Source organism: Echinococcus granulosus, assembly GCF_000524195.1.
Source record: "Echinococcus granulosus chromosome Unknown EG_S00068, whole genome shotgun sequence".
Taxonomy (NCBI): domain Eukaryota; kingdom Metazoa; phylum Platyhelminthes; class Cestoda; order Cyclophyllidea; family Taeniidae; genus Echinococcus; species Echinococcus granulosus.
Genome location: NW_020170448.1, coordinates 112,540 through 140,386, shown reverse-complemented (window position 1 = coordinate 140,386; position 27,847 = coordinate 112,540). Strand labels below are relative to the sequence as shown.

Genomic DNA, 27,847 nt, shown 5'->3' with positions numbered 1-27,847 from the left:
ATCATGTATCACAGTAGAATTGGTTGTCTGTTGTTCAACCTAGGAGATCCATTATATCGGAGTTGGAAAGGATGGGGGTTTTGCTACTCTGGGTACTTTGTACGGGTTGGCTGAAGGCCGAGGGCGCCATGGGTCGTCCATACATTGTGGAGGTGGGGGGTAATTGCAATTGATTGTTACCTTGGCGGAAGAACATGTTTCCGCCGTTGAATGATGTGTTGGTGGAGTCTGGGTAGGGATAGTCTGGCTGTTGTGGGGATTTGATACTTCCACCGAGACCGCCAAAGGGAGCAGTGGAGTTTTGCACCATTGGTGGGAAGGCAGATTGGTTGGCGGTCCGATTCCAATCAAGGGAGAGATTTGAATTAATCAACAAATCTAGAAGTGTCAAACATAAGCAAGTTACCTGGGTTCCGTGCATCTGTCTGCTTGAATGCTACAATAGAAGCTCCCGACCCTCTGCCTGTCCCTTTGACATTGGCGAGGATCGCTTACTTGAAAGAGGCAGTTCTGATAACTGAAATTAAACTTCACGATGCATAATAGCCTCCCGACGGGGTTCCACTGCAGGCGGATCATCCCGATCATTGCAAATAAGAAAAGGACTTATGGAGGGAAGTGGGTTCTACTCAACCCTCATCATATGTAAAGATGTCCTAGCAAGTCCGTGCTTCACTTCAAAATTTACTTTCGTGACAAATATCATGGACCAACAGAGTGTTCGCAGAAGTGAGAAAACTCCAGTCTCGTAGTAAGTAATAACTTCAAATAATGCAGAACTATAGGTGACAAAACTTCGAAGGGGTTATTTACTCACGAAGAAAACAGATCGAGCGACTGCTTACTTGGCAGTGAAGAGGCCACTTACCCGAGAGATTGGTGGAAGTAGGCTCAGGGCGGGGTGGTGGAGCTGCCTTAGGTGTGAGTAGGCTGGGCTGCTGTTTCAGACGCTCCAACTGTTCCAAGTCGGCCGCGCGTTTCTTCGCCCCCAGGCTTAGGTGCGCCTGCTGGGGCTGGAGTGCAAGCGTGCCTGGCGCATTGGGCTCCTCGGTCGCCGGATTCTTTGCTCCACCCTCAGCAGTGGGAATCATGCGTGTGGGTGAAGTACTCACGCCGGTCAAAGAGAGCATAATGGAACTGACCTGAAGATCACAAATTAAAATTAACTATTTAAGCAAAGCAGTCGACTTAACTGATATCAGTAGCACGCCGTATAAAAGTGATACCAGTTTTCACGAAAACTACATACATCCACATCCGTCTGGTAAACAGTCATTTAAGTAAATGCTTATAAGAGGCAAATCTTACCATTTCAGAGGCCGTGCCATCCAACTTCAGTGATGGTGAGACAAACGCTCTGTTAAAAAGCAAAAGTTTGGTTTTACAACGGTCAACGTACCCCAGGCAAGTTGAAAGGAGCAACGAGCTTACGCAGCATCTTCGCCAAGACTGTGCATTTCGATCAGCTTGGCACGCTGCTCCGTTTCAATAGCGGTGAACATTTCTCTCACTAGGTCGGCAAACGCTGCGTGCTGAAGTGGTGTGAGATTGCAATCCATCGACAACTGCAGCAGATGCGGAATGGATTTGGAGGCAAGAAAGTCGCGTGAGATGCCCAATTTCTTGTGACTGAATGCTATCTGGTAGATCGCTAACAGGGGGGAAGGGGAAGCAGAGGAATGCATTTAGTCGGCTTAATTTGAAGTCAACCTTGTTGAAGGGAAACCAGATTCTGCCAATCATCTTCCCACTTGACAATAATGTGCCAGTATTCATCAAGCTGATAGATTAATCTACTTGGTTTGTTGGGTCATTTTTAAACTGATCTAATGAAAAGGATCAAAAAGTTGTCAAGGATGATCGGAGATGAATTCAATCTTCATTGTAGTCTCAAAAGGTCGTAGTGAATGCCCTTTATTGCAGTCTTAGAAAACGCGAAACAATTGTGGATAGGTCTTACAAACTCAAGGAGAAGGGAGCCTACCTAGTACCGCAACAAGAATTTTTGACTCTCGAGAGCGTATTTCCGTTAAGAAGGTGAGAATATCGTCCATAACACTCCATCTGTCCAAATATTCAAGTAATTTGGCCATGCACACTAGTACCTCCAAACGCATCTAATAAAGGAGAATGAGAAGGAAAATAAAGACTGATACATGAGGCATTAGATTAGAGAAATCAAATTACGTTAACAAGGTCCACCCGAAAGTAAACTTTCTTTAGACGTGGAACGATGTTGCTCTTCAACACACTGAAGTCCATCAGTTGAGCCACCTCTGGAAGACCTTGTAGACACAACTCCTACAAACAAATCAATTATACACAATCAAGAGGTGCGGATTAATTACAACGATACAACAGTAGCTCCAATCATGGGCTCGCTTGGACGATTGAAAGGTTAGAATTGAGTACTGCAGAGCATTAATTTATCACTCGATGGTACGATCAACCGCATAGGCGGTATCACTTGGAAAAAATTATGAACAAAGCATGAACAAGCCAGAAGTCATCGCGAAAAACGCCTCCAAGCAAAGACATGACTGAGAAGATTTAGAAATCCAGAGTAGACACGACTCTGTAATGCCTATTATTTTGTACAAATTGGGACAAAAAGCTAGCCTTATAGGAGGCCTAATAGTTAAATAGTTTGAAGAAGTTATGCAATTAGGAGTCGCCCGGGCAAAAGTGCGGAACAACACATTGCGAGGGCGCATATTGAGCTATTATTTTAACCTTAATAGGGGAAAAAACTGCTATAGCTAGCTGCAACGACTCAAAAAATCCATACAACTGTTTGTTCAGGTGAACTACGCAGCATAGGCGGGAGTTACCTCATCAACATGCTACTCTTTATCGCAATAAGTAGTATCTCCTTCTAGTCAAATAAATTGTGTAGAGTCGGGTTTATAGAACAACAGCACAACGCCTGGAACCAAATGGTCAGGACTGATGAAGTACACGAAAAAGAGATACGTCCATTTGAGGAAGACTATGAGTAATGAAACAATTTGTCTACACCCACGTCAACTGGGAAAAGAACTAGAGAGAACCTGTTAGACTGATTGTCAGCTTACTGGCTCACTTGAGACGAAAAATGGATTTCATATTCGGAACCTAACATTAGCTACCTCCTAATTATCCACTCACTGCCTACTCCACACTTTAAGGCATGCATTAATCCATCCTCAAAAGTCTATGCTTTGTATGAGGATGCTGCATTGCGGTTCCGCGCACTGAAGAAAATAATTGCATCTGGGATAACTCTACTCTACGTAGTCCAACACAACCTCGAAAGATGATTATAAATAGTCGATCAGGAAAAATGGCGCTCCATTCCTACTCGTACAGGACAACTTAAGATCTGCCTCGTGTCACACATGGCACAGCTTAGCTGGGAGATTTTCCAGTCACGACTGTCGCCTTTTCTTGACACTTGCAGCAGAAAATCTGACAATCACGTGTGAAGCAAAGTAGCCAGTTAGAGGGTAAAGCTATCAAAAGACTAAGGTAGATGACTATTTCCCCATTCTTTATCTCTAAATCCAAAACGTTCTACCAACGTGGAATTTGGAGCATACCTGTATCCCGCTTAAAAGGGTTAAAAAGGAGTAAATCCAATCATTAAGTTCTAAATCTCAGCATTTTCGCAGTTACTTTAGTTTTGCCAAAAAAGGCACCAGACGATCTTAGCTGATTTCCTCCCAGATCCTGGCTTGCGTAGCACTCCTTGGTACACAAAAAACGCATGCTGCATGAATTCTGGGGATTCAAAAACCCCGTGGTCAAGCATTAAGCAGGGTTCTGCCAGTATAGGTAATATAACTTACAAGAGTTGGAGTGACATCTGAGTCGAGGGCAGAATTGAGTACAGGTAGCGCGTAGGTTTTGAAGTCACTTAGTGAGAGCTTAGCCACTAGGATACCCAAGTTTTGCAGCAACACCTGAACCACCTGTGGTATCATTCCAAAAGAGTTTAAGCGATTACTTATCACACACCCACAGCACTGAAGGAACGCAAAATATTCAAAGTTCCATGCAAAATAGAGGGCCAACAAAGTTCATGAAAAGTGGTCGTTAGGAGACGAACCTGAATGGGTTCATGTACAGCAAGGACATGTTTAAATCTTGGCATAATGTAGGTGGCGACCTCTTCACGACTGACTATATCGATTATTTGGAGGATGGAGGGGAGTACAAACGGGATCATACTCTTGTTCGGGAACTCCTGCGACAGTTGGGGAAAGACCCTATGCAGGTTGATTCGCTAAAAAGTGGCTATTTAGAGGAGAGAAATAAAGTCCAACCGGTGGTAAACTTTTGATAGAGTTGGGTAGATTTCTGTAGAACTTCGATCGAGCCAGATTATCCATCTGGTAGAGGTCATCGAGGCTCCTCAAACATGTCACGTTAGCGTCATCTAGGAAAGGCGACTACATTGGAAGATATAAAATAACTAAGCACTTTCAAATCGTTGTCATTTAGTGACCAAACGAATGTGAAATGATTACTTACCTTCAAAATTTCATGTGCATCTGGTCGAATATCAATGTCGGGTTGAAGGAGCATCTTCACGTAATCTCGAATACTCGGTGGAATGTTGGCAAGGATATGCGGAGAAAGGGGTTTCAGCTGTTAATAAAGGTTAAGGAGAAAGGGATAATGACAGTCCTGGAATAAGTGTAACTCATTTGGTATGGGAATCCGAATTGCTAACAAAACAAAGAATGAAATTCATGGTATAAGAATATATGTACCAGTGTATTCGAAAATTTGATCACTAACATAACATGGGGAATTAAAAAATGATATTCAAAGCACAAATATACGTACCTTCTTAACAGCCTCCCGATAGGCGCCATAACTCTCATGACAATTGATAAGCGACACTCCGTCGTTATAGATAGCGTGAATTAACACTCCGATAGAGAACATATCACTAGCTGCATATCCTCTGCCCTGAATAGTTTAAGAATAATAGACGCCTTTGGGTGCAGGACAACATCAATATGTTTTGCCTTATCTACAAGGCAGCGCCGCAAAAATGATGTAAGAACACATTTGCACAAAACGCCGGTAAAATACCCCTGCGATCTGCTTTGTAGCTATTTTACAAGCACAATAATATAGTGCATTCTGAAGACCTCAAAGCAATGTAAACAAATAAATTGTGAAATGACAGTAATAGAATTGAGTGTCACCGCCGTTGGCTAATACAATGAGTGCAATTAATAATGCATCCAACAATATAATCCGTGATAAAAGTTACAGTAAAAGTAAGCAGCAATTCAGAAGTTTTTGCAAGTCATACAATGTTGTTCATTACAGAGGTTTCGATAAATGAATAAATTAAGGCATTCCAAATCACTTCTTGATTGTTCCAATAAGTGAAACAACTGAAAAATGAGGATTCAAAGAGTTTTTAAACCGAAACACAAGTACTATGCGTAATGTAGACAGCTCATGGCATTAGGGACAAACCTCAATAACGACTTCAGGGGCACAGAAGTCGAGATGGGGTTGACAAAGTGAAGGGACGGAGGATTGCCAGGAGGGAATGTCGACACCCTCACCATCATTTCCTTCGCAGGCAAACTCGAAACCGCAGAGTTTCCAGGAGCCAAGACGGTTCACTACAATTGACTCCGGAGATACATTCAAATGAAATCGGTGTCCCTCCCGGTGGATGAACGTTAGCGCCTCGCAGATCTACACAAAGAATCATGCAACAGGGAAACATCCCAATGAGTATTTCGAAGCAAATTGTGATAATTGAGAACGTCCTACCTGAATTATACCATATTTCAGTTCCGTTTCCGTAAACTTGAAATTGTTCAGTTTTTCAATGACCGGTCTGCTAAGATTGGTGACTTTCCCAAGGGCATTGGACAGGGAAGTGAAAAGTGATTCAGTTGCAAAGCCGAGGCTTTCACGTGACTCCTCCAGAGGATGAACAACAGAAAGAATCCGAGGATGTCGGAAGCGAGTAAGGGCTGCAACACCCTGTTTCAATTTTTCTAAAATCATTTCCCTTTCGCGCTTTGAAAAACGTTCGAGCGCTTTCTTTTCGAATATCCATACCGTTGCTGCCTATTAGCAGGTAATTTGTACTTAACGAAATCCACCTCTTTTGAAGATCTTTTAGTTGCCGAGTAAAGCTTCCACAAAAGACCCGGTCCCGATGAGCCAACTTGCTCTTCAAGATCAAACTCCCTTGAGACCTGATTTCCGGGTAGAGCACTGGAAACAGTGTTGCGTAGTCTATTTATGACGCTATCCATTCCTGTTATCAATAAAGAATGTGAAAAACCGCTTGGGCAAAAGCGTCAGGCTGCTTATGAGACGAAATGTGCAAATTTACCGTAAAACACCTCATAATCTTAAACATCCTTTTGATGATATCATAAGTGGAAAGATCCAACGCATAGGAAGTGGCGCATATAAGGCAGATTATGGGAACACACAGACGGATATCAAAATATTAATGTATACCGAAGAAGACAATAACGCAAATACTTCTTAATCATATAAGCCATTTCAAACAATACGTTTTATGTATAAGTATACCCGCCATATTTATTTGACCACTAAAAATGGCACGGTTAAAAAGTTAACAAAGATTCAATTATGACCTTTATCAATAATCAGAGGCTGCGAAAACTCATGAAAGCATCCATCTCACTGACGAAGAAGTATAAACACCTAGATTCATGTACCAAATCGACTTTGAAAAAACACGTATTACCACACCAAGGAAGAGTCAAGGTCATATCAGTGCAACTTCCACACGATAAGTTTTTTTAAATTAATCCTTAAAAAGCACTTTGAAAGCCAGTTAAAACAATTTTTTGTAAAACCAATTTTAGTATTTTAATCTCCGTGTTTTGGTTGGAATTTGGACCTTTCCCTAATGCTGTCAAACTTCCTATCGTATATTATCGACATGCAGAGAAGTTAGAAAGCCATAAGCTCCTTCGGAAGACCGTTTCTGCTTAGTACGAGACTAAGGAACTTATGAATTCAAACTACCGCAAACTTGTATTTTGTGCCACCTACCTGCCTGGATGTATTTCCTCTGACTGAATAAAACTGCATTCTATCGTGCTCGCTTCTATAGACGAAATTCGGGTTGAAAAACTGCATTCGAAGTCAAAAATAAGCCACTTCGTACCACCAGACCGTCTACATTTAGTACCAAAATTGATACTGTGCTCTGGCCAGAAAAATTTCCACGCCAATAGATGTGGTCCCAAATAGTAGTTTTATGTGCATGATCCACAACCAGCTCAAGCACAGGGTACAAGTAGGCTGCAATCCCACCACCTAATTCCCGCATTCATAACGCCACTCCGCGCCAGCGTAACGATCCTATTCAACACAACCCTTGAAGTGGTTCCCACAATCACCAAAATTCAGCAACAGGTACGGAGCCACCGGACTCTGAAACCCACCATGCATGCGCTATAAACTGCAACAGACCAACCGCACAGTCAGCAGCGATTGACGAGCCCTCCACTATTTAAACTGCCCCCCTTCCGCGTTTCTTTTACACAAAGACAGTGCGCCCATAAACCAGCGATTTGATAAAAAAACCTGCAACAGAAGCTAAAAATGTGTTGACGTTGAGAGTGGACATTGATGCGACAATGAGTCTGAAACAGCAGACTATTTACTTCCGCCAATGCAGGACTTGGAACCAGTGGGTGGGAAGTGGGGAGATGTATGCGTGATCGAGTTTGTTGCGAGCCCCTAGGCTACATATTCATAGGCGGAGAGATTGCTCGGATCTCGCCTGATGAAATCACGCTCGATCAGGGAATTAATGCACAGCTAAAAAAAGAACCCAGTGTAAGACAAGAGTACTTAACTGCTAAGTGCGTAATACGTAATAAGTACATAAGAACAACTGGTAGCTAAAACGTACTTTGATTTGCTGAATAACAGGACAAAAGCGGGAAGACATTTGTTCAATAACTTCTTTCACCAATTGCTGATGCTCCATCCTCTTTCGCATCTTCATTATCCGAACAACACAGGCCTTAAAGAGGATGAATATAGTGTCACCCTCGGAAACTACGCTTTGAAAACCATAGATTTGTGTTTGACAGGAAATGGTTATTTACTTGGACAGAGATCTGATAATAAAAGCTTTACGTCGTTAAAACTACAAACAAGGATTACTGCTAATACCGAATTGGAAGGAGCTGCAAAAAGAGCTATCAAACACAGGAAAAAGAGTTGTGTTTACCTGAATACCGAGTTTGCGATCACATTCAACATTGTGAAGGGTCGTCTCTGCCTCCTGCTTAGTTTCACTCTTCATTGGCAGATTGAGGTTCACACGAACACGTTTACTAAAGCGCGAGCAGAGTAGTAAGTGTGAGGGCTGGAGACCATCTATTACTATCACGAAGTGGGACACAAAGAACTATTTCTCTTAGAACGTGGCATTAGAGCCACAAATAAACTCGAAGTGGGGCTCACTTTAACACGCTCAGTGCCTCGAATACCCCAGGCCAACTGACTACAACAGTCCAGATATTTTACTGATCTAACAATGACTCTAACGTTTGATTAATCAGGCCGCAGCTCAAACACTTAAGCAGAGATCTTGCATCCCTTCCATCATGGCATAAAATAGGAGGGTTTCGCATTCCTGTGATTTTCAGTACATTTCTAAGCCCAGATAAAGAGGTTAAAGTGGCACAAACACGTAAAGACACAAGCAAATGTCATCCTAGCATGACAAAAGTCACGGTAGGGTGTGCCTTAATGAGATAGCCGCATGATGCACTAGAAGATTGCTACTACTATTGCTGATACTGATAGAAGTCCCTGGCGAAATTTGTAAACTCCAAACAATATCAATGAAAGCCTACTTGTTGTAATCCATAAAGAGAGTGAGCTGAGAATCGGGGCTGAGGGGAGGCGTGGAGGTGACGATGCCGTCGTCATCCATCTGATGTCTCTGTTCCTCCTCCTCATCATTTGAAGTAATCTTCAAAATACGCCCCTTGAGGAAGATTTGGAGGATCTGATTCAGTATACTAGGGTCAATGTTCGTCTGTGATTGTATCTGGCTCACGGTGTAGGAGAGGGAGGTATTGAAGAGCATAAGAATTGCCATCTGATAAGTGGACACCTGAAAAAGTGTGAATTAAAGTTATTTCTCAAAGAGACAGAGAAATCTCAACAAGCATTAGTCGGGAAGATGAGGAGAAAAGGTTAAAAAAGTAGGACACACAAATATGACAATAAGTGGAAGCATCCTGAGGAGGAGAGTACAAATAAGAGTCAAGTTTGAGTTAACCCACTTGAAATGTGTATCGCATTTTGGTGTAGTGAGCCACAACCTCACCACGACAGAGCTGATAACACCAGGTCAACTTGCGTCCGTCGTGACGAGTCTGATAGAACTCCGTGAAAACTTTGAAGCAACTCTCCAACTGAAGGGATGGCGAAAATGATATTGAAGATCGAGTCAGCATAGGGGATAGAGATGGAATACGGGGAGACCACTTACCTCTGCGGGAACATTAATTGTGCCAAGTGGTTGGAATGGCCAGGCGTTTGAGCTAAGCACCATGATGTTGAAGTCAACTAGAAATGATCAGAATATTGGATACACTAGTAGGAGCATTTCTAATTGTAAGCACATTTCTTACTAATGATGGAAGCTAGACTTTCAATCAAAGCACGTCAGTTGAGAAGGAATCTTATCCTTCAATAGCAAAAAACACTAAAAAACAATGGTTCTACTAGACGAACAATGAAAATCAACTTTTGACGGTAGATGCTGGGAGCATGAATGCCACACAAACAACGTAGAGTACACTACTTAAAAAAGTAGTTTAAAACTCCAAAGCAACAAATGAATTGACAAAATTATCCCCTCTGTTATTTGTAATTCTCACACACAACCGGCTGGAAGATGAAGAAGGTGATTCTGCAGCATGAATAAACGAACTTAGAACACCTCTGCCAACTGATCTAGTCCTTTCAAAGCAGAGAAACAAAAATTACTTAGCGCAAAGAGTACAAGGAACAAATTCAAAGCGTGATCACATACCACCACACAGAAGAGGTGTTCGTTCACCGATCCATTCTATGAAACGTGCATTGAGTTCTCGGCTCGAGCTCACATCCTGGAACATTCGTTGTAGCTTGGACGTATACTCAACGCCGCAAGCATTTTTAAGGAGAGAGATCATTTGGGCCTCCGCGTCCTCTGAAATTGATTGATTGTTCACAAGACGACGAGCCAGCATGTTGGAGTAGAATTTCTGGAACACATCCTTATCCTCTACATACTTGAAGACATCCATCTAGGATGCAGGAAGGAAGGAGAGTAGTGATGAAATAGTGCAACACCATGATTCTATTAATGCTACGAATAAAGAGAAGCAGACGATAACTGTAACTCAGACCGTAACCTTAGCCTACGGAGTGGAAACAGAAGCCTGGACACCAATAAAAAGGATACATAACTAAACTCTTGATACACTATAAAAGCAATAGCAACTCACATCAAGTTCTACGTATACGTGTGATGGACTTGAGGACTTAGTACATACATACATACAACGCCTTTTTGCCTTTCAGTTTACAATAACAACAATTTTCATGTGGCAAACAAATTAATTGAATTTACAACAATAAAAATATGTAGGATGACCTTTACCTGGGTATAATTACATTTTTGTCTCAATTTCTGAAGACATAACGTTAAACAGAATACCTACCCAACGATCACCAAACATGAGCTGTGGAGATCGGTTTTCTTCCCCGACTCTAATATCTGATGAGTAATATCTCAAAAATTCCTCTCCCCACAGAAAGGAAAACCACAAATATGAATTTTACAAAAAACAACCCTGTCACATCATCCCTTGAAGAGGGTAAAATCAAAAATCACTTTTGAGCAAAGGACAACTTTCCAAATTAAACGCAAAAAAAGAGTTGGGTTCCAACTGTCAAAGGAGCATGAGAATTGTTGATTGAAGTTATTGACTACAGAGAGACTTTCAAATTTGTAATTAAAACTTGATTGAACGACATTGAAAACTGATTTCCATTTAGCGAAAAAAAAAATCACGCAAACACACCACATAGTTCAGTGTCTTCTCCAAATCATCAGGTTGAGCTTCTTTCGTGCTAAAAAATAGGAAAACAAAACCTACGTCACAAAGATAAATTTATTGTTTTTCCCTAAAGGACAATTATCAATCATATGGATTATCTTTGCTATTCTAAAGGATAGGCTACCGCAGCGCTAGATCTACAGCAAGAAATCAACTATCAAACCTAATAATAGTACGCGCGACCAAATTCAAGCAGTTGTAAAGGCGATGGAGAGGGTAGAAAACTTTGGTGCTAGACATGCACTAAAATGAACTGACTGAAGAAACCAATCGAATTCAGCCAGCAGGCGCCATTCCCTCTGCGCACATATCAGGTGGAAGAAAAGGGGGTAGTGCATTGGGGATGAAAAGGGCCTACCTCTTTTTAAGTAGGAAATCACTGTACTTTGCCAGAAGCTCCGGCGTTTTGCGAGAACTCCCAGCGAGTTCTGTAATGGCATTTCGATTTATGTAACGCTCACAGCCCTTGTCAATTGCCCGTCCAAAGGAGGGGTTGCCGGAAAAAGCCAGTTCCAGAAGCTCTTGGTTCTTACGTTGGACCCTTATTATGGTATCAACGAAAACTTTGGGGTTCTCAAAGAGAAGTTAAAACGCAGTAGTCAAAAGGAGTCCTCAAGATACAAACGCGTGTTAAATATGAAAAGCGTACTGATTTGGCAATTTGACAGACATCTTTCAATGCTGCGGTGCCAACCTCGTCGACATATAACTCCATCGTCTGAACTAGACGGGCTTCTCCCTCTTCGAAGCGAATCAAAGCTTTGTACATCCTCGCTAAATCTTCCATTAAAAATGGGATTTCAGTATAGTTAAATAGATGTATTATTAACAAATTACAGGTTTAAAACAATGTACCATCGATTCTATTATCTTTCAGGAGGCCTTGAAACTCAGCTGCAAGCGTTTCAATGTGATTACCGATAAGGCTATCTTCAACCGTCTTTATCAATTCATTTAACGTGCTTGAATGGAGATAGGTTCGAGCCCTTGTTCGTTCCTCCTCTAAACGTGCTTCGACCTTAAGAAGCCATGCGTCATCATAAAACGTGACAGTACGTAAACCAATGGAGAAAAGCCCACTTACCCATTTCAAATAGTCTGTAACCGAACTGGATTTTAAAAATTGATTACTCTCAACCTCATAAAAATGCATTGTTTCGTGGAGAAATGGTTGTTCAAAATGGTCTCGATAAATTGGAAGACCTTGCCTCCAGTCCAAAGGTGTGTGTGGATCACCGGATAGGTAAGGTGTAGGCGGAGGCACGCCGCTTTGCATCTGAAGTGAAGTCAATTCGCAATCAATGAGGAGCCGAGATCTTACAATGGGCAAAAAATGGGCCACTACTATCGGGCTAATGCTACATTAGGTCGAGAAATACATCACCTCTTAAGCAAAAAGTAACCGAATGAGTTAAGTAACCGAAATGACTGGTAACGAAAATTTTCGATAAGCCATGTAATGAACTAAGCAGTACCTGAAGTTCAGCGATGAATGGAGGAGGCGAATAATGAGGATGTTGCTCAGAGGTAATGCAAAGGTCAACGAGACTGCTAATGATAGTACACAGTCTGGTAGCAGCTATGTTATCGCCCCTTCGCTCACGTTCAATCTCACTAAGAACAGCAGACATGAGAGCTCTGCTACAAGGTTTGAAAAGCTCATCTTTCCAAAGCATCAAAGCAAGCTAAAAGGAAATTTCGACGGTTTAAACAAACTTCCCACGTAGAAATGCAAAGATTTGCATGGAATATGTTCATAACGCATGTAAAATCCGCTGATATAATGATAAAATCAATCACAGAATAGAAAATGATGCAAGAGGCATAAAAAAGACTAAAGTGGGTGCAGGTGGTTCAAAGACCTACAGAATATACAATCACGACATCCTTTTGGCCTTCATCGACTTTAGTCTTCACCCAGTTGCGATTAAGATAATTACAACGGTGATCTATGTACTTGGCGGCAAGAGAGTAGTTCGTCCATCGTTTCTCAAAAAAATTAAGCAAATCTGAACCAGTCATACGCTCAGCTTTCTAGGAAAAAATAACAAAATTACTGAGAATTCAATACCAGTTTAAGTGACTGAACATGCTGCTTGAAGAAGCATCTGAGTTTTTTGTACAATTCGTATCCGATGACTTTGCTGTTTTCACCGACGCCACACGTATCGACGCTGATACAGTAACCATACACGTAGTTACATATTGATGCATGCTCCGTCTTGGATAAACCATCCATATTAAGCATTTTATCAAAAAGAGGCTTTAATACTTTCCAAAGATCGGCCAATCTGTCATATTTAGACATCATCCTGACCGTACTCCCTCCCAAAGTAACGAACAACACAATAAGCGAATAACCAGCTCGCAAGTCGTAGCATCAAAAAATGCGCTTTACTCATCCGGCCATCATAACTAGCAAAAACCATGAACTTCAAATGTGTAAATAAGTAGGTTTAGCAAACAGTTTAAAAGTATTTAGCAAATTTAAGGTGTTTACACGAGCAAGGGACAATTAATTATATCTTGCGAAACATCTACTACAACAAAAAGGCTCCTAGTAAATAATTTATAAGTCAAAAATTTAAAAAAGAAACCGTATCAGTCTATGACAGTTTTATAATTACCCAATCACCTACTTATCAATTGACAGTAACTTTCCTTTTTTGCTGACTTTTGTCATACCTATATTTACAATTCTTTTGAGCAAAATATCTTTTTAATTAGATGAGGAGGAGCTATGCGACAAATTGACCACCCTATAATTTTCGTTATTTTCGTATCACCATATCTGATCTCTAATTTCATGTATACCCTTGGTAATATGCTATAATCTACGCTGAAATGTGGTCTCAGAGTCGTTTTAGTGCAACTGGTTACGATCAAGCCTGTACACTTTGTGCGCTCTTTACATACCTGGTAGATGAGGGTTTTGGAATTGTATTCCGGTATTGGTGGTATGCGCGCCGCCCTTGAGCGTAGGTTTCCCTAGTGTTTATCTTCTCAGTTTCTGGTCTGCCTTTTGAAATAACTAGGGCTTTGGATGTTAATGACTTGGCTAATTCCGTGTACAATAGTGCATATAATTGTTCAGATGCCTCAAACCGAGCACTAGAAGTAACTGTAGTTCGAGTAACATTTGAAGAGTTTATCTGAAGAAGAGTGCCTTCTTTTCGGTGCTGATCTGTGGACTATGAGTCCACCTTGTCAACCTTTTACAAGAACGGGCAACCAGAAACGAGGTAAAGATACCAGATGCTCCTCCTTACTAATTATCATCCAGTTGATACGGCGGTACGGATGAATTGTGATTATCCTCTTCGTAGAATTAAACCGCCTGCAGTAATACTGGAAAATGTAAAAGGCTTTGAAGGGTCGGATGCGTGGCGCATTATCCTAGAGGCACTTATTGCGTGTGACTATGACGTACGAGTAAGTGATCGGCATATCACTTAGCAAAAGGCAGCAGTTTCTACTAACACCGCTTCAATTTGGTATTCCGAATTGTCGATTGCGATACTACCTCGTCGCGCGGCTTCGAACGCATAGTAAACAACGCATGTTCAGTTTTGGGACCAGTGTTGACGATCTGAAGGGGTCTTTCGAGGAACTCGCTTCTGCTGTTATACGTACACCCCCATGCGACGTGTCACCAATGCCTAATTGTGAATGTGTTGTATGCACAAACAAGGTTGGGTAGGTTTTCTCCATAGCAATGAACTGAATATTGCCAAAATAACTTGTAAATACTAAAACCAGTCCCTTCATAGGATACCGTCAGAACTCTGCTGGTACATGCTAACTTTTTGTACTTTTTAGTGGCATAGCATCAACTGAGAATCATTTCTTGGAGTACATCCCTTTCTGCCGCCCAATTGCGGATTACCTGCTTCCCGAGTGCGAAATCCCAGTATGGTTTTCAAAACCGGCCTGACTGTTTTTTAGGAAAACTTGTTTTTGGGTCAAAATGAATTGGAGAAGTACTACACTATCCTGGACATTGTTACCCCAGAGAACCGAAAAAGCGCCTGCTTCACCAAGGGCTACGCACAACGATTTGAGGGAACGGGTTCCTTTTTGGAAGTACCTCAGGTATTACTAAGTTTCAGTCTATTATGCCCGAAGTAGCTAGGTTAGCTACTAACACCGTTTTTTTCTTGAAGCCACCACATAGCAATTCGACGTCTTTTCCCAAGATAAGAGCATTCCACTCGAAGGAGATAGCCAGGTTACTCTGTTTCCCCGAGTATTTCGGTAGGCATAGTTTTGTGTTTCCTTCATTGTACTCAATATTTGGTATGCAAACTTCCCGCTCTGCAGATTTCCCGGCGACTGTGAGCGAAAAGCAAAGGAGACGGCTTCTTGGAAATAGTTTAAATGTGCTTGTAGTGGCCCACATCATGAATTGGGCGTTTTCGACAGTGTAATCTTTTCTTGGTTAGTACAATTATTACCACTCTGAATAAGAATTCCATTTGTGTCTTGCAAACTTTCAGCAAGTGAAAAAGAATGCAAACACCATTTATTGTGTAGACAGGAATAGGTGCTTGTATTTCTCAGACCACTCTCTAGCCGTTATTTTCTGGGGAAGAATATCGGAAAGGAAGGAGTACCGATCAAATCTAGTTTGCAGTTCAGACAGCTGGTGGTAACCTATTTCGTTGCGATCCCGTGGGTTGGACAGGGTGACTAGCTCCTTGATAAACAGTTCCTAAAGACGGTAAGTATGAAAGCTTTGACAAACCGTCGCTTTGATCATAGATATAACGGACTCGGTGCTGACGCATTCGACGTCTGGTGAGCTTTTCATCATTGTTCGCATTCTTGATGGAGAAATGCACAGGGGCAATTCGCTCATTTCATCTCTGTACTCTGTGTCCTGCATAGTGTTGGGTTCAAAGAGGCCGCGTTAAAGACGAGTGCCTAAAACGATTCCCTAACGTGGGTTCGTGAATCGTCACTTGGGCCGCAGGATGAGTGTTGTGGGTTGGTGCTGAAGGGGGGCGTGAAACCCTGGTTCTGGGAATCCGTAATTGGTTCCGCTAAATCCGTTCACAGTATAGGTTTGGGAAAAAGCTGTGGTGGTGATATGCGTCTCCAACATGCCCCAACGGGAATTACTTGGAACATGAGCTTTAATAGAGCAATATCCCTTTTTTAGTTCTACGTGTTTTGCAATTCACAAGCTGTTAAAGGTTAAAATGACTATCTTTCCAAGGTCCGAACTCGAGCAGCAGGTTTTAAATTTCAATTTCTTTAAAAAATTTGGCCTATAAACAGTGCGGTAGAGATTTTATTTGATAAACTTTTCCAAAGGCGTAAACTCGTTTTATATCCTTTTATTTTTTTCATGTTTTATTAGGTTAAAGAGCGTTTGATTAAATCACGAAGGTCAGCATGCTTCAGCGGGCCACAGCTTTTGGTGGTACCTTTCCGACTTCCGTGCGTAAGTTTATACGAACCATTGAACGCAAGTTAGCATCGATGGCGAGTGTGGAGGTGGGAAAAAAATGTGCGGCCTATAAGGCAGTTGATGAGTGGCTTATGGTTAGCACATTCTGTGATTTACGCACTCCTATTAGGATGAACAGGTTGTTGGTATCGGTAGTGGCACGACGGTCGTGTATGCTGTAGAAAGAATAGGTAAGTTGATTCGGATTTAATATATTTTTCTAGCGGAGCTGGTTACAAAGCATCAATATAAAATTCAGTGCATACCAACATCCTATCAAGTAATGTCTTGCATTTTTCTTATATTATCACCCTGAAGGCTCTTCAGTTAATAAAGGCAGCTAAACTGCCTCTTACCTCTTTGACAGACCATCCTTTGGTACTTTTGGCAGCCAGTCATTGGTTTCTTCTAGTTGGATGTTGCCTTTGACGGAGTTGATGAGATTACTCGTGAATTTGCATCTATCAAAGGCGGTGGTGGTTGCCTTATTCAAGAAAAGATAGTCGATGCAAATGCCAAGTACTTCATCGCGGTAGCCGATGAGGGGTTAGTTAATGAAATAAATCATTGCGGTTGTTGTAATTTAACTACCCTTCTACTTATTTAGTTATGTGGAACAGGTATTGCACTACAGTTTTAAATCCATCTGCATGGTGCTTTATAAATTCTAGTAAGCTGTCAAAATACCTTGGTGAACATTGGGCTCGCGGACTCCCAATTGAAGTTATTCCTATTGCAGCGACTCCGATTAAACTGGAAATTGAGAAGAGATTCGGTGGCGAAGTCAATATAAGAATGGGAGTCGCAAAAATGGTAAGTTGTGCAAGGTTGTGAATTGTTATTCTGGCTCTGCCCTTTTCTTTGCTAGATTTACTTCCACGTGGGCTGATTTGGTTTGCCTTTTTAGGGTCCAGTTATTAGTGATAATGGAAACTTTATTATGGATTGGAAATTTGAGCCCACTCCATCAATTGATTGGCAGCAGATAAATGTGGAGCTTCACATGATTCCTGGTGAGCAGTTTAAAGCTATGAGAATGTTTCACAGGTGCCGAGACATGCTCTAACGTAAGCTCGTCACGTTTGCTCTGGTTTTGCATTCAGAGGAGCCTTATATTTACCAACTGGATTAATCATTTATTCGTCTTAGACAGGTATTTTAACACCCCACATCAATCTTCACTATCCCCATATATGCTGTGAAGTGTACTAAAAATAATTTTGATGCTTAAAGCGTGTATATTGTCGAGTACTACTGCCGATCTTCCAATGTTCTTTTGTTTAAATCCTACTTAAGTAAGTGGTATTGACAAGTACTCTTTTCTTGCTTTTCTAGGAGTTGTTGGCACTGGTCTCTTCCTAGGCACAGCTCACCAAGCTTATTTGGGCACGACGGATGGAAGAGTCTCAGTATTGAAAAATCCCAATGGCTAGCATCTCAAACTCCTCTGCATCTTTTTAGTCAATTCAGGTACTTCAAATACATTGCTAAAATGCCTTCAAGAAATTCGCTCCCATATGTCATGCATTCATACGAACGGAGGGTTTGGATTTTTTGGCACACTTTTCTACGATCAGATGATTGTGTAGAGCTTCGGCTAATTAGGAACCCAAACAACGGTAACTCTGCAGCTGATATGAAGAATATGAGTGGGAAGATCTCCCCTCAAAGAGCTGCCTACTCTTGCATTTCGAAAGGAGTTACCCATGAAGTCTATGCGTGGTTTTTGCACCTAAGAGCTTTACGATAACACTGAATGTTAGGAGAGCTTACGCAGCAATTTTGAAAAGGTACGTTTCCACAATAGAGTGCAACAAATGCGTGCCCGAGGTATGTGAACAGAAATTACCACTTACCCACCGGAAGCGGAAGTGCTCCCCTCTTTTCGTTCTATACCAAAACGCATTTCCTTCTTTCGGTAATGTTTTACTTTTCTGAATGATAAGAACTGTACAAAGAGGAGAACGATTGACAAGTCAGGAGAGAGGGTAGTTCTTCAATGCTTGGTGGAAGGGAGAGGCGCCGTTGGGCAGTTGTGAGGCGCACAAGTTGATTGAACCAGAACATCGCCTGCACACACGCAAAGAAGCACTTCTCTGTCCTCGTCAGATGATGCAGCCTCGGCAAGCTATCCGCGTCGCCCTTCACCAAGTCCAAACTTTTGGGGGATGCATCTGGTTGAAATGAAAGTTGGGGCTCATGTTAATACATCGCAGAAACGTACAACAATGCAAGTTGCGATGCAGGCAAAGTGGTTTGCTGGCTGCCAGTTTTTCGCACGCTATTTTTACCGATAAAAAACTATGATAGAGAGAGCAAAATGTCGAGAGCGTAAGGGACGACGTTCCACCTGCTGGTAATAAGCTGACCTAATCTTGGAAAGGCAACCATCCTCATTTCCTTGGATAATTATCAAGCACTTAAGTTATCTTTTGAGATAAGTCCATTTTAGAGACGGTCAGTCTCCCCGAGATGGACTAAGTAGTAAACAATGAGTTAATCAGAGAAAAGGTATGTATGGGTACAGATCTTACACAGTGAATCTGTGAATGTAAGAGATCACTTCTGAAAGAGAGTTGGTCCTTGATTTTAGGCCTTAATGAATAAAATACCCAATAGGTGTAGTGTGTACCAATAGTGAATCAACTGTAAACACAATAATACACCCGGTTCCCTTTCGCTTTCACCTGCATCATACTAGTGAGCAAACCATGACAGAAAAAAAGCGGGCGAAGACCCAACTTTTAGCTCCCAAAATGACTAAACGAAAAGTTTTGTCATTCCATTCACCTATGGGTACATAAAAAAATCAAAAGAAGCGACTCACGGCACATAGGTGGACCTTCTCGGCCTTGTACTAACAACAAACGTACCATTGAGATCGGAAAGGACGACCGATTTGAGAGTGACAATGCGTCTCACTAGGATGTCGCGATGTCTCGATCCACCGGCCAAGGTGACAGCCTCGGCCAGAGCTGCCATGGCACTGAGGAGGATAGCAGCCAGGCGATGGCCAATGCTTGGAAAGGCGGACCCCAGGCGACAAAAAGCTGGCCCACAAGCTATCAAAAGGGATGCCATCTCCTCCAAGCTGGCCAGATCTTTTGAGCAGATAAAAATAATTAGACACCCGCCATTTATCGTCTTACAAAAGCAGTTTGTATCCAATCGTATTGCGAACATATTGGCCAGGTTCCAAACAAAAAAACTAAACTTGGGATGCTCTGTGTTTGAGAAGCCGTTGAATATGTCAGTTCCGTGGTGTAGATGTTGCTGCCGTATTAGGTTATTAAAATATCTTGGCTGCGACGACAGCTTCTTCTGTAACTCTCAGTCTGTGAACTAAGCGATGCTTTGCATGACAACCGAAGTAGCTAACCATTGTCACACCTTATGTATACCCTGCTGCCATTCAAACGTTGTTACTTTATAGGCTCTGAAGACGCATCCAATGAAGTATGAAATATCTCCTGCACAAAACAATCACTATCTGCCTAGCAAAATTTTACATAAACCATTTGTAAAGCGAGGTTGATAAGAACTCACGAGTAAATATGAAATGCATAACCTCAACGGCATACGTGGCAAGATTGAGCATTGAAGTAAAGGTGCAATGCAAAGCGAGATGGGAGACAAAGTCCAGACAGAAGACCTGACGCGACAAAACAGGAGAAAATTGAAATCTCGACGATTCCGTTTTTGTACAAAGCGAATACAATACTCACTACATCTTCCAGACTTCCGCTCTTTACAAAAACCTCCAGTACAGTGTCCGCGCAGACTTGAATGGACGGTATGGCCCGGGTCGCTAGCGGATTTAATGATCTCGGGTAAGTCTACAAAAAACGTATGATCGCATAGGAACTGCTAATTTGGTGGTCATTTGAGGAAATTGCGCCTGCATAAAAAGGTGGATGAAGGACCATCTTCCTCCCCTTCACTCAAGCGGGGGACATGGGAAAGGAGTAAGACATGGCTATGGGGTTGCGCTTTGATGGGCTACTCACCTGCCAAAAGACAACCTTCGCCAAATTTGGATCACCGATGAAGAGAAAGTGGATGAAAGCACAAATTATATTTTGAACTTCACGTAAATCCGTGACCTCGGAATTCAAACGCTGGAAGATAAAACGAGTAATCATGCAGTGTATCAACCTGTGTCAATACTGCCTGACTATAAGCACAAAACTCTAGCCTCTCAATACCAAAGCATTTGCTACCAGAATAAGTTAAACATTCCCACAGTGGAGACAACTTTCCCGAGCCCACCTTTTCCTCAGCAGTGGGCAGACAGAATTCCAGCAGGAGCTGCACAACTGTGGCATCCTGGCAGGTGACAAGAGTCGTTCTTAAGCGATCACACAAATCATCAGAGGCCAGTGGTTCCAGAGCATTTGGTTGAGAAGACGACGCAGCACTGCTCTCCCCAATAATACCGCTACCAGAAGCGGGTTCCAGAGTAGATCTGCCATTCCCTCCGGTTCGCCTTCCCCGCGCAAATCCCTGCATCTCCATATCCCCTGTGATGGGGACGAGAGGAAGAGGGGTTGCGCTAGCAGTAGTAAGAGTTTCCCGCTTCTCAGATGCGATGGTACTCGTCAGTCCGATGAAGTGGCGACTGATAACTCGGTGCCACCAGAATGCGCGCGAGGCCCTCAGATTGCAGTCGATTATGCGAATTAGTAGAGTGAGCACTGGTGGACATCTAGAAGTGAGATACACAGTGGAATAGTACTCCATGAAGAAGGAACGTTGAAGCCGTCTGAGAAAGGTGCAATTTGAAACAAACAAAATGAAATGGGATTTCCACGCCACTAACTGCCATAGATGCATTTTGGGCGTAAAATCTGCAAAAGCTTCTGAATTAAAATGCTATCGTATCCAATTTAATAGTGAGACAAAAAAGATTTATTAAGGAATGTAAGTCGAACCTGTAGACTCTCTGATCCACGGCCATGACAATGTTTTCCACGGGATCTTTCAGAAGGTCATGATGAGTCAGCCTCGAATATGTCTCCTTTTTGGAAGATAAGGCTTTAACCGTTAACACTTCGAGTCTAAATGTCGGGAAAAAAGTTTAGAAAAATACAATATTAAGAAAGATCAAATTACACATTACCTCTGACCGCAATGTATCGCCTAGCTTTGTCTTGAGAGAAATTTTTGCGAGCCACCAAACAAATCACGGATTTCATTGATTTCCACCATGTTGGAACCCACACACCAGTACAATCAGCTCGATGACACATGATTGAAAAAGCCATGGCCAATGGATGCAAGAGAGATTAAACCACAGACAACAGCTGGATATGAAAGCATTTGAGCATACATTCTTATACTAGCCAAGTGGTATGTCCTCCAAGCATCGGATCAGTTCTCGAAGGATGTAAAAAATGCCCTTCCTCACACCCTACCTTATCCTCGATTATGGTTCATTACCGTGATTCGTAACTATAATGCATTTCCTTGTTTGAGAACAATTGAGAACCCAGTGGAATGCACTTATAACCCAAAACGATGTACCTGCGAGGCATGAGGCAATGGAGACTGCGCCAGAGGAAACAGACAGCAGAGGTGAAGCGCCGATTACCCGATAGTGCAGCAGTCTCAAGTAAAATGCGAGGCAGACGGCAACCGATAGCCTCCGCGTAAGGCAGTAGGTGGCGCAGACGCGAGAAACCCCTCTGCCTATTCACCGTTTCAACGAGCGCATTCACTGCACGAATACACGCGGCTGCGGCAGACTTGAGACTGTCCAGAGAGGCACCTGGTGTCAGGATTTGGTCGAGGACTGCAAAGAAGAGGATCTACTAGAGACGAACATCGGAAGTGTGGAGCGCAACGATGAACACGTGAAGCACACAAAGCAAAATTAGCGACGTCAGCACCACCCGTTTTCTGGTGCACGATAATTTCGTAAGCGCCCACCGATAGTGTCATTCGCTCGGACCAATCTACGGAGCCGAAACAAAAGACCAATGTGGTTTTGTGCTTTAACTATCATCAAATTCGTACATTACTGATGGCCCATGTGACAAGAATAGCCCATATGAGTTTTCTTCACGTTCTAATGCTCTAAAAACGCCTTGCGGGAAACGATTAAGCATCAGCGAGCTCATTCGGTACGTGGAATCAGGAAGAGCTATAAAAATATTTAAAAGTTAAGCCAATCTCGAGTCAAATCATGACATGCTTTGCTTCATGCAAAGCCAGAAAGAGAACTTCCAGTCGTATCCCGCTTTGACTTTCCAAGGGTTTCCAGTGTGATATGTTGTTAGGGAATAAGCGTAGTAATAGTCAAAAAGCATGATCTTATATGACACATTAGAGGTCTTTTTGCCACCTGTCTTGAAAGGAAGGCACAAGGAGATCCGACACATCCACCTAATTTCTAAGCATAAATTTCCCATGGTTCCTTCGTCAAAGTATTATGTATTCACCACATATAGCGGAATTGCATTCATATATCTTAATTCATCTACAAAGATCTCTATGAGAGAGCGCTTTATTTCAAAGCTAGGCGCTCTCGTACTCTACTTTGTGCTCCTGACATACTCTGTCTGCAAAATGCGTAGGACAGAGGAGTGTTTCTTTCGATGCGACTAGTCTGCCTTCAGAGTGACGTACCTGATGCTGAACGACAAGAACAGCCAACATGATTTTGATAACAACCTTAGATACCAGCAATTACTCCTCCTCCTTCAACGGAATATTGAAAAGGGACTGAATGTAAATAAGAAGACAACGTGGTCAAAGCCATTACAACCACATAAAGGTACACTGTGCACATAAATAAAACACTGCTTCGACCGGCAAGCTTAGCTGTCTAGAATGGACACTACCCTAACTTTAAACTATAAACAGCTACTCCACAAGGCGGTCACAATTACATCAAACCCAAATTGCAATTAACTTGCAAACGTAAGCATTAGAACACATAGAATCAAGCAAATCTACAACTCTGGATGCTGTAATCACCAATCGACATTAAAACCAGACCTTCACAAAGGATAGAAGGGACTTTGCACATAGAATAAGCTTGCTTCTTCATTGTGTGTTCATCATAAGAGAAAGCAACGACCCATAGCCTCTCACCTTTATGGACAACTGACCTGAAAGAAGTTCATTCGGTAATGGTGCCTTGGTGGGCGTAGCAAAATGTCCCGCAGCGCAGAAACTATTGAAGGACTGGAAACTCGAGGCAGACTTCCAGAGGGGATCGAGGAGTAATTCATCCTGAATGGTCAGCTCTCCTACCGTTAGATGAGGCCTGTGCTCCGTCACCAACCTATCCAAGGAAATCAACATCAGGCGTTCACTTCAAATTTTTATCAGGTTGATTAGGCAAGTATCAAGGATAATGATCCCCTGTGGACAGCACGATCCGAATAACTGCTTTCACCGCACGCGAACTTTGGCAAATGGAAAGTAATTATATCAAAAGGAGCAGGGTGAGATTTTTAGATGAAAATTTCATCGAGTAAGGGCGGTGCAACTGAGAAAAGGGGTTGGATGTGAAAATGAAAAGTGCAACTGCAAGAAAGTGTCAATTAGCTAAGGTACAAAAACTTTTTTCAAATAGCAAGAAGTTTAACTAAGCTAATGTACGAGTACCGCCTTCGAGGTAATGGTGATTAGTAAGTTAATGTCAAACTGGAGGTGTAAACCCACTGCAGTAGCCGAGGATAAAGCTGGCGATAAGAACTGAGGTTGGAGCGTGCATATTGTAGCAGATAGGTGATCGGAATAGCGTCCCAAAGCTTGTCCGAAAACTGCGACAGCGATGCCTTTGCTTGAGACCCTGTATAGCAGAACAATGCTTCCGATTACATACAAGAATGCACGGAGTCTCGTCCATCTTCCACGATTAAGCCTTCACGCTAGGAGGATTGAGCTCTGCTTCACCACTTCTTTATTTCCCCTAATCGTTTATGCTATTTATTCACAAATGCATTCTGTCTTATAATGTCTCCTATGAACAACACCTGCATAAAACCGGAATAATGCTACGCAATGATTATGATTTGCTTTGAGGTTGACAATACGTGACGATTAATTTTTCGTAGCACGAAATAAGCATTCACACATATGTGCGCCAATTTCAAATACTTCTAACGCCGAGTAGGGAAGCAGAAAGGACACTTATTCGATCAGTGGGACGATAACTAACCACCAAAAGGCACTGGTCAAATTTATGTTAATTGCACAGACACCAATAAGAGGCAGAACATTACGCCGGAACACTCACGCTGGTTTCCCCGATTATCTGTGCTCCGGGAGCTCAACTCCTGATCGTAGATATAAAGCATGTAATAGAGAAAAAGGAGTTGAGGCGTCAGATCCATTTGAACAGCGTCAGCAACAGAATCAATGGCAAGGTCGGTGACAAAACCGGTGGCGCCAGGTGCGCACATGCGGGCATCGGGTCCAAAGGCGGGATCGGAGAACTGGACGAACAGCTCAGCCTCCGTGAAAGGCACGCAGCCGCCGCACGCACCTATCATCTGACTGCTGGCCAGGCCGACCGTCTGTGTCAATGCATTGGTGACGTAAATCTCCAGGAGTTCAAGCATCAGCGGGTGCAATGGACGAACACTCGCGCAAATCTGACGGTATATCCAGCCCTGTCAGTCAAGCACGAGAAGCGCACTCGTATTAGCTAAGGCTCTTGAATTCAGTGCAATCCACCAAATTGTCTTCAAAATAAACTACTCTCAGGACCTGAAGTGGCGTGCGCAGTTAGACCAAAACCGTCTTAGGATTGTGATTATCGTCTCCAGCACGCGCATATTTAAAATCGTACGCTCAACGTTGCAAACATCAGACTAAACCAAAACCTACTCCATTACTTTGAGTGATGAATTTAATCATATTTAGTGAAGTTATTAATTGTAGACGTCTTTCGAGTCGTCGCTTTATGAAATGGTTAACTTGTTAGAATAAGTTCTCTCATCGAATAAGAGCACTATTCAACAATAAATTGAAACTCAAACCAGTAAATCAACTAAAGTAAGTTAAAAAGACTTACTTTAATCTGGACTCTATTTTTATTGAAAGCATGGTTCTTCAAAAGTTGAAAAACGCAGTGAATGGGGAGATTACCGGTTATGTGAGCGTTCAAACAGGCGGTGACAGGGACATGGGCAGCCTGTGCAGCTATAGACTAAAACGATAGAGCAGTGATGATTAATCACTTCAAAATTAGCGGGCACACCTGACACGTGAAGACTTTCTGGGCAAAGAGCTTCCGAGAAGCGGAGATGTTGCGCACAAAGCAGGGAGCATCGATGTCAAGAGTGTTGACGATGATGTCGCGAATGGTGGTTGGGTGGCTATCGTTAAAGAGTAGTCCAAATAGAAGAAGAACCTCAGAGTAGGAAGACGATTGACGCAAAGATGTGTGGAAAATATCCTGACGAGATATCAGACGCCGAAGCCAGACAACAAGCTGCTCCTCCGTTTCCCCACTGCTGGCCTCATTAAGACCGACAGAATTACTAACAAACAGGAAAATTAGGTTTAATAAGTACAATAAAGGAGATTATTCGGCAACGTACCACAACTTACTCGAATAAACAAGATCGGAGCCCAATTATGAAAGCCAAGCAAAAGCATATGAAGTTAACAGCCTTTTCGCTTCTGCCTGTAGGATGAGTAATCAGGTGCAGAACGAAAGAACGCAGCTTTGATGAAAGCCTGTAAAACAAAGAAGAGGAAGCTAAACGGAATTGGCTTTTATAATTCTACGGTTAAAAGGAGAACGTACACGAAGCCAGTATGGCCACACAAAGCTGCGATCGTTCGCAAAAATTCTAATGCAGGGAGCAATTGCTCTTTGGGTAGGACAGCCTTCGAATCATCTAAAATCCCTGAAATAGCCGACAAAATCTTCTCGTTTACATCAGCAATAAGTGTGGGATTCGTCTCCTGGGAGAAAATGAAATATAATGACCCAAGGAAAGGGAAGATAAAGCGGAAACTAGTGAAAACTCACCCAAGCGGATTTTAGGTATTCACCAAACCATGATTGGGTTTTTCGACCTTGGTCAAGTAAAACTCGTTTAAAAAAATTAATTAAAGAAAAGTTTTCACCAGTGTTGGACTGTTTTATTGCCAACTGTATAACCAAACTTGGCAACTGTCGAAGTTGGATCTATAGAAGCATACGTTTACAAAAAAGTACAAATCAATGAGCAACACACGGACAGGACTCGTACTTACGCATTTATTCAAAAGTCCATTCATATCAGGAACGAAAGTGGACAGGTGATGCAACACTGCTAGACAGCGAGCACTTCCCTTATGGTCAGAATTGCCTTTAAGAATTGAAATACGTCCCAGAAGACATTCGTAAATGTCGTACCACTTCTCCGGAAAATTAAGAACAAGGCGTTCAATTAAAAGGCGAGAATTGAGAGCACAATGAATGGAAAGACCCGCTATCACATCAGGCAAAATGTCAGTGTTGTGCAATCCTAAAGGGGAAACATGGATCAGGATGCAAAAACAATTAACTAACCAAGAAGAACTGCAGATGTAATTGCTGTTATAGTGTCTAACAGAGTGGGTGATTCCAAGAGAGAACAGCATCGGTAGGATTCACATTGCTCATCCGCATCCTAAGCCACGATTTGTCAGCAATTTACAAAATAACCTCATGCAAAACATGCTCGAGTTGTTGAGCAACCAATTTTACTTTCGACTCTACAGAATTATGAGCCTCAAAATCGTTATAAGTATACACTCTAGACCTCAGCGGTACCTGCGTGGTAACCCTATATAATAAAACAGGGATAGTTAGACAAACCTCTTCAAAGTATCAAGCAGGCTGGTTTCCCAAACCTTTTTAATATCGACAACCGCTAAGCTATCCAAAACATGCAGCAATTCCACGACCGTCATCAAAAGAGATGGCTCTTTAAACTTTTCAACTATGAAACTATCCAGGTTTTCAACGGTGAAATAAACACGGGGGAAGATAGCAACCAAAGAAAATTCGTCTAAATCCTGGTATGATTGCGTTTGAGATAAAAGAAAGATTTTGTTTAAGGCGAAGGTCAACATCTTCAGTCACTAATACGGCGAAAATAGCCACGATTATCCAGCAGAAGTAGACAAGAAGGACAACAACCGAAAAAGCCACCAACGCAAACACCAATTATAAACGAAGAATACACAAAAAAAGAACAGCAAGCGAAATATTTTTCTAAAACTAATCTGCATTATTGCGTAAAAAAGGATTTAAAAATTTCAAAAA

At 42.2% G+C, this 27,847-nt stretch overlaps 6 protein-coding genes across 6 annotated transcripts in view; 2 read left to right on the top strand and 4 right to left on the bottom strand. All coding sequences in view use genetic code 11, as the record gives it.

Annotated features, from left to right (window-relative positions):
• Positions 1 to 34: 34 nt before the first annotated feature.
• EGR_07016 (SCY1-like protein) lies at positions 35 to 6,278 on the bottom strand (the record flags this gene model as incomplete). Its single annotated transcript, XM_024496265.1, has 14 exons — positions 35 to 378; positions 869 to 1,142; positions 1,309 to 1,357; positions 1,432 to 1,651; positions 1,985 to 2,117; positions 2,188 to 2,301; positions 3,828 to 3,950; positions 4,088 to 4,264; positions 4,305 to 4,430; positions 4,513 to 4,629; positions 4,831 to 4,956; positions 5,479 to 5,706; positions 5,785 to 6,087; positions 6,123 to 6,278. 14 exons carry the CDS (start codon positions 6,276 to 6,278, stop codon positions 35 to 37), a joined length of 2,490 nt encoding a protein of 829 aa, XP_024349292.1.
• Positions 6,279 to 7,746: 1,468 nt separating this feature from the next.
• On the bottom strand, positions 7,747 to 13,449 carry EGR_07015 (Cullin-1; the record flags this gene model as incomplete). Its single annotated transcript, XM_024496264.1, has 15 exons — positions 7,747 to 7,827; positions 7,922 to 8,035; positions 8,246 to 8,351; positions 8,877 to 9,139; positions 9,312 to 9,443; positions 9,521 to 9,597; positions 10,067 to 10,322; positions 11,103 to 11,151; positions 11,497 to 11,711; positions 11,788 to 11,918; positions 11,994 to 12,156; positions 12,223 to 12,414; positions 12,614 to 12,823; positions 13,005 to 13,172; positions 13,210 to 13,449. 15 exons carry the CDS (start codon positions 13,447 to 13,449, stop codon positions 7,747 to 7,749), a joined length of 2,397 nt encoding a protein of 798 aa, XP_024349291.1.
• A 612-nt stretch (positions 13,450 to 14,061) lies between these two features.
• EGR_07014 (tRNA (cytosine-5-)-methyltransferase) lies at positions 14,062 to 15,510 on the top strand (the record flags this gene model as incomplete). The annotated part of the gene is made up of 9 exons (XM_024496263.1): positions 14,062 to 14,116; positions 14,146 to 14,255; positions 14,284 to 14,432; positions 14,465 to 14,570; positions 14,608 to 14,834; positions 14,958 to 15,048; positions 15,084 to 15,230; positions 15,313 to 15,392; positions 15,459 to 15,510. 9 exons carry the CDS (start codon positions 14,062 to 14,064, stop codon positions 15,508 to 15,510), a joined length of 1,017 nt encoding a protein of 338 aa, XP_024349290.1.
• A 150-nt stretch (positions 15,511 to 15,660) lies between these two features.
• Positions 15,661 to 16,023, bottom strand: EGR_07013 (Chromatin accessibility complex protein; the record flags this gene model as incomplete). The annotated part of the gene is made up of 2 exons (XM_024496262.1): positions 15,661 to 15,849; positions 15,883 to 16,023. The coding sequence occupies 2 exons, from the start codon at positions 16,021 to 16,023 to the stop codon at positions 15,661 to 15,663; spliced, it is 330 nt and encodes a 109-aa protein (XP_024349289.1).
• Positions 16,024 to 16,535: 512 nt separating this feature from the next.
• EGR_07012 (Ribose-5-phosphate isomerase) lies at positions 16,536 to 18,023 on the top strand (the record flags this gene model as incomplete). Its single annotated transcript, XM_024496261.1, has 8 exons — positions 16,536 to 16,685; positions 16,721 to 16,781; positions 16,815 to 16,870; positions 16,909 to 16,968; positions 17,003 to 17,136; positions 17,262 to 17,403; positions 17,498 to 17,603; positions 17,926 to 18,023. 8 exons carry the CDS (start codon positions 16,536 to 16,538, stop codon positions 18,021 to 18,023), a joined length of 807 nt encoding a protein of 268 aa, XP_024349288.1.
• A 493-nt stretch (positions 18,024 to 18,516) lies between these two features.
• The window catches only part of EGR_07011 (Integrator complex subunit 2), a gene marked incomplete at both ends in the record, with an annotated part of 9,527 nt that continues 196 nt past the window's right edge, over positions 18,517 to 27,847 (bottom strand). The window contains 21 exons of the mRNA XM_024496260.1: positions 18,517 to 18,764; positions 19,464 to 19,691; positions 20,137 to 20,242; positions 20,316 to 20,426; positions 20,598 to 20,708; positions 20,860 to 21,295; positions 21,522 to 21,647; positions 22,114 to 22,397; positions 23,146 to 23,262; positions 23,686 to 23,878; positions 24,262 to 24,391; positions 24,839 to 25,214; positions 25,619 to 25,753; positions 25,805 to 26,087; positions 26,158 to 26,286; positions 26,357 to 26,517; positions 26,585 to 26,743; positions 26,812 to 27,065; positions 27,110 to 27,209; positions 27,245 to 27,365; positions 27,398 to 27,590. Coding sequence (XP_024349287.1) covers positions 18,517 to 18,764; positions 19,464 to 19,691; positions 20,137 to 20,242; positions 20,316 to 20,426; positions 20,598 to 20,708; positions 20,860 to 21,295; positions 21,522 to 21,647; positions 22,114 to 22,397; positions 23,146 to 23,262; positions 23,686 to 23,878; positions 24,262 to 24,391; positions 24,839 to 25,214; positions 25,619 to 25,753; positions 25,805 to 26,087; positions 26,158 to 26,286; positions 26,357 to 26,517; positions 26,585 to 26,743; positions 26,812 to 27,065; positions 27,110 to 27,209; positions 27,245 to 27,365; positions 27,398 to 27,590 — 4,001 coding nt within the window. The remainder of the gene's footprint in view (positions 18,765 to 19,463; positions 19,692 to 20,136; positions 20,243 to 20,315; positions 20,427 to 20,597; positions 20,709 to 20,859; positions 21,296 to 21,521; positions 21,648 to 22,113; positions 22,398 to 23,145; positions 23,263 to 23,685; positions 23,879 to 24,261; positions 24,392 to 24,838; positions 25,215 to 25,618; positions 25,754 to 25,804; positions 26,088 to 26,157; positions 26,287 to 26,356; positions 26,518 to 26,584; positions 26,744 to 26,811; positions 27,066 to 27,109; positions 27,210 to 27,244; positions 27,366 to 27,397; positions 27,591 to 27,847) is intronic.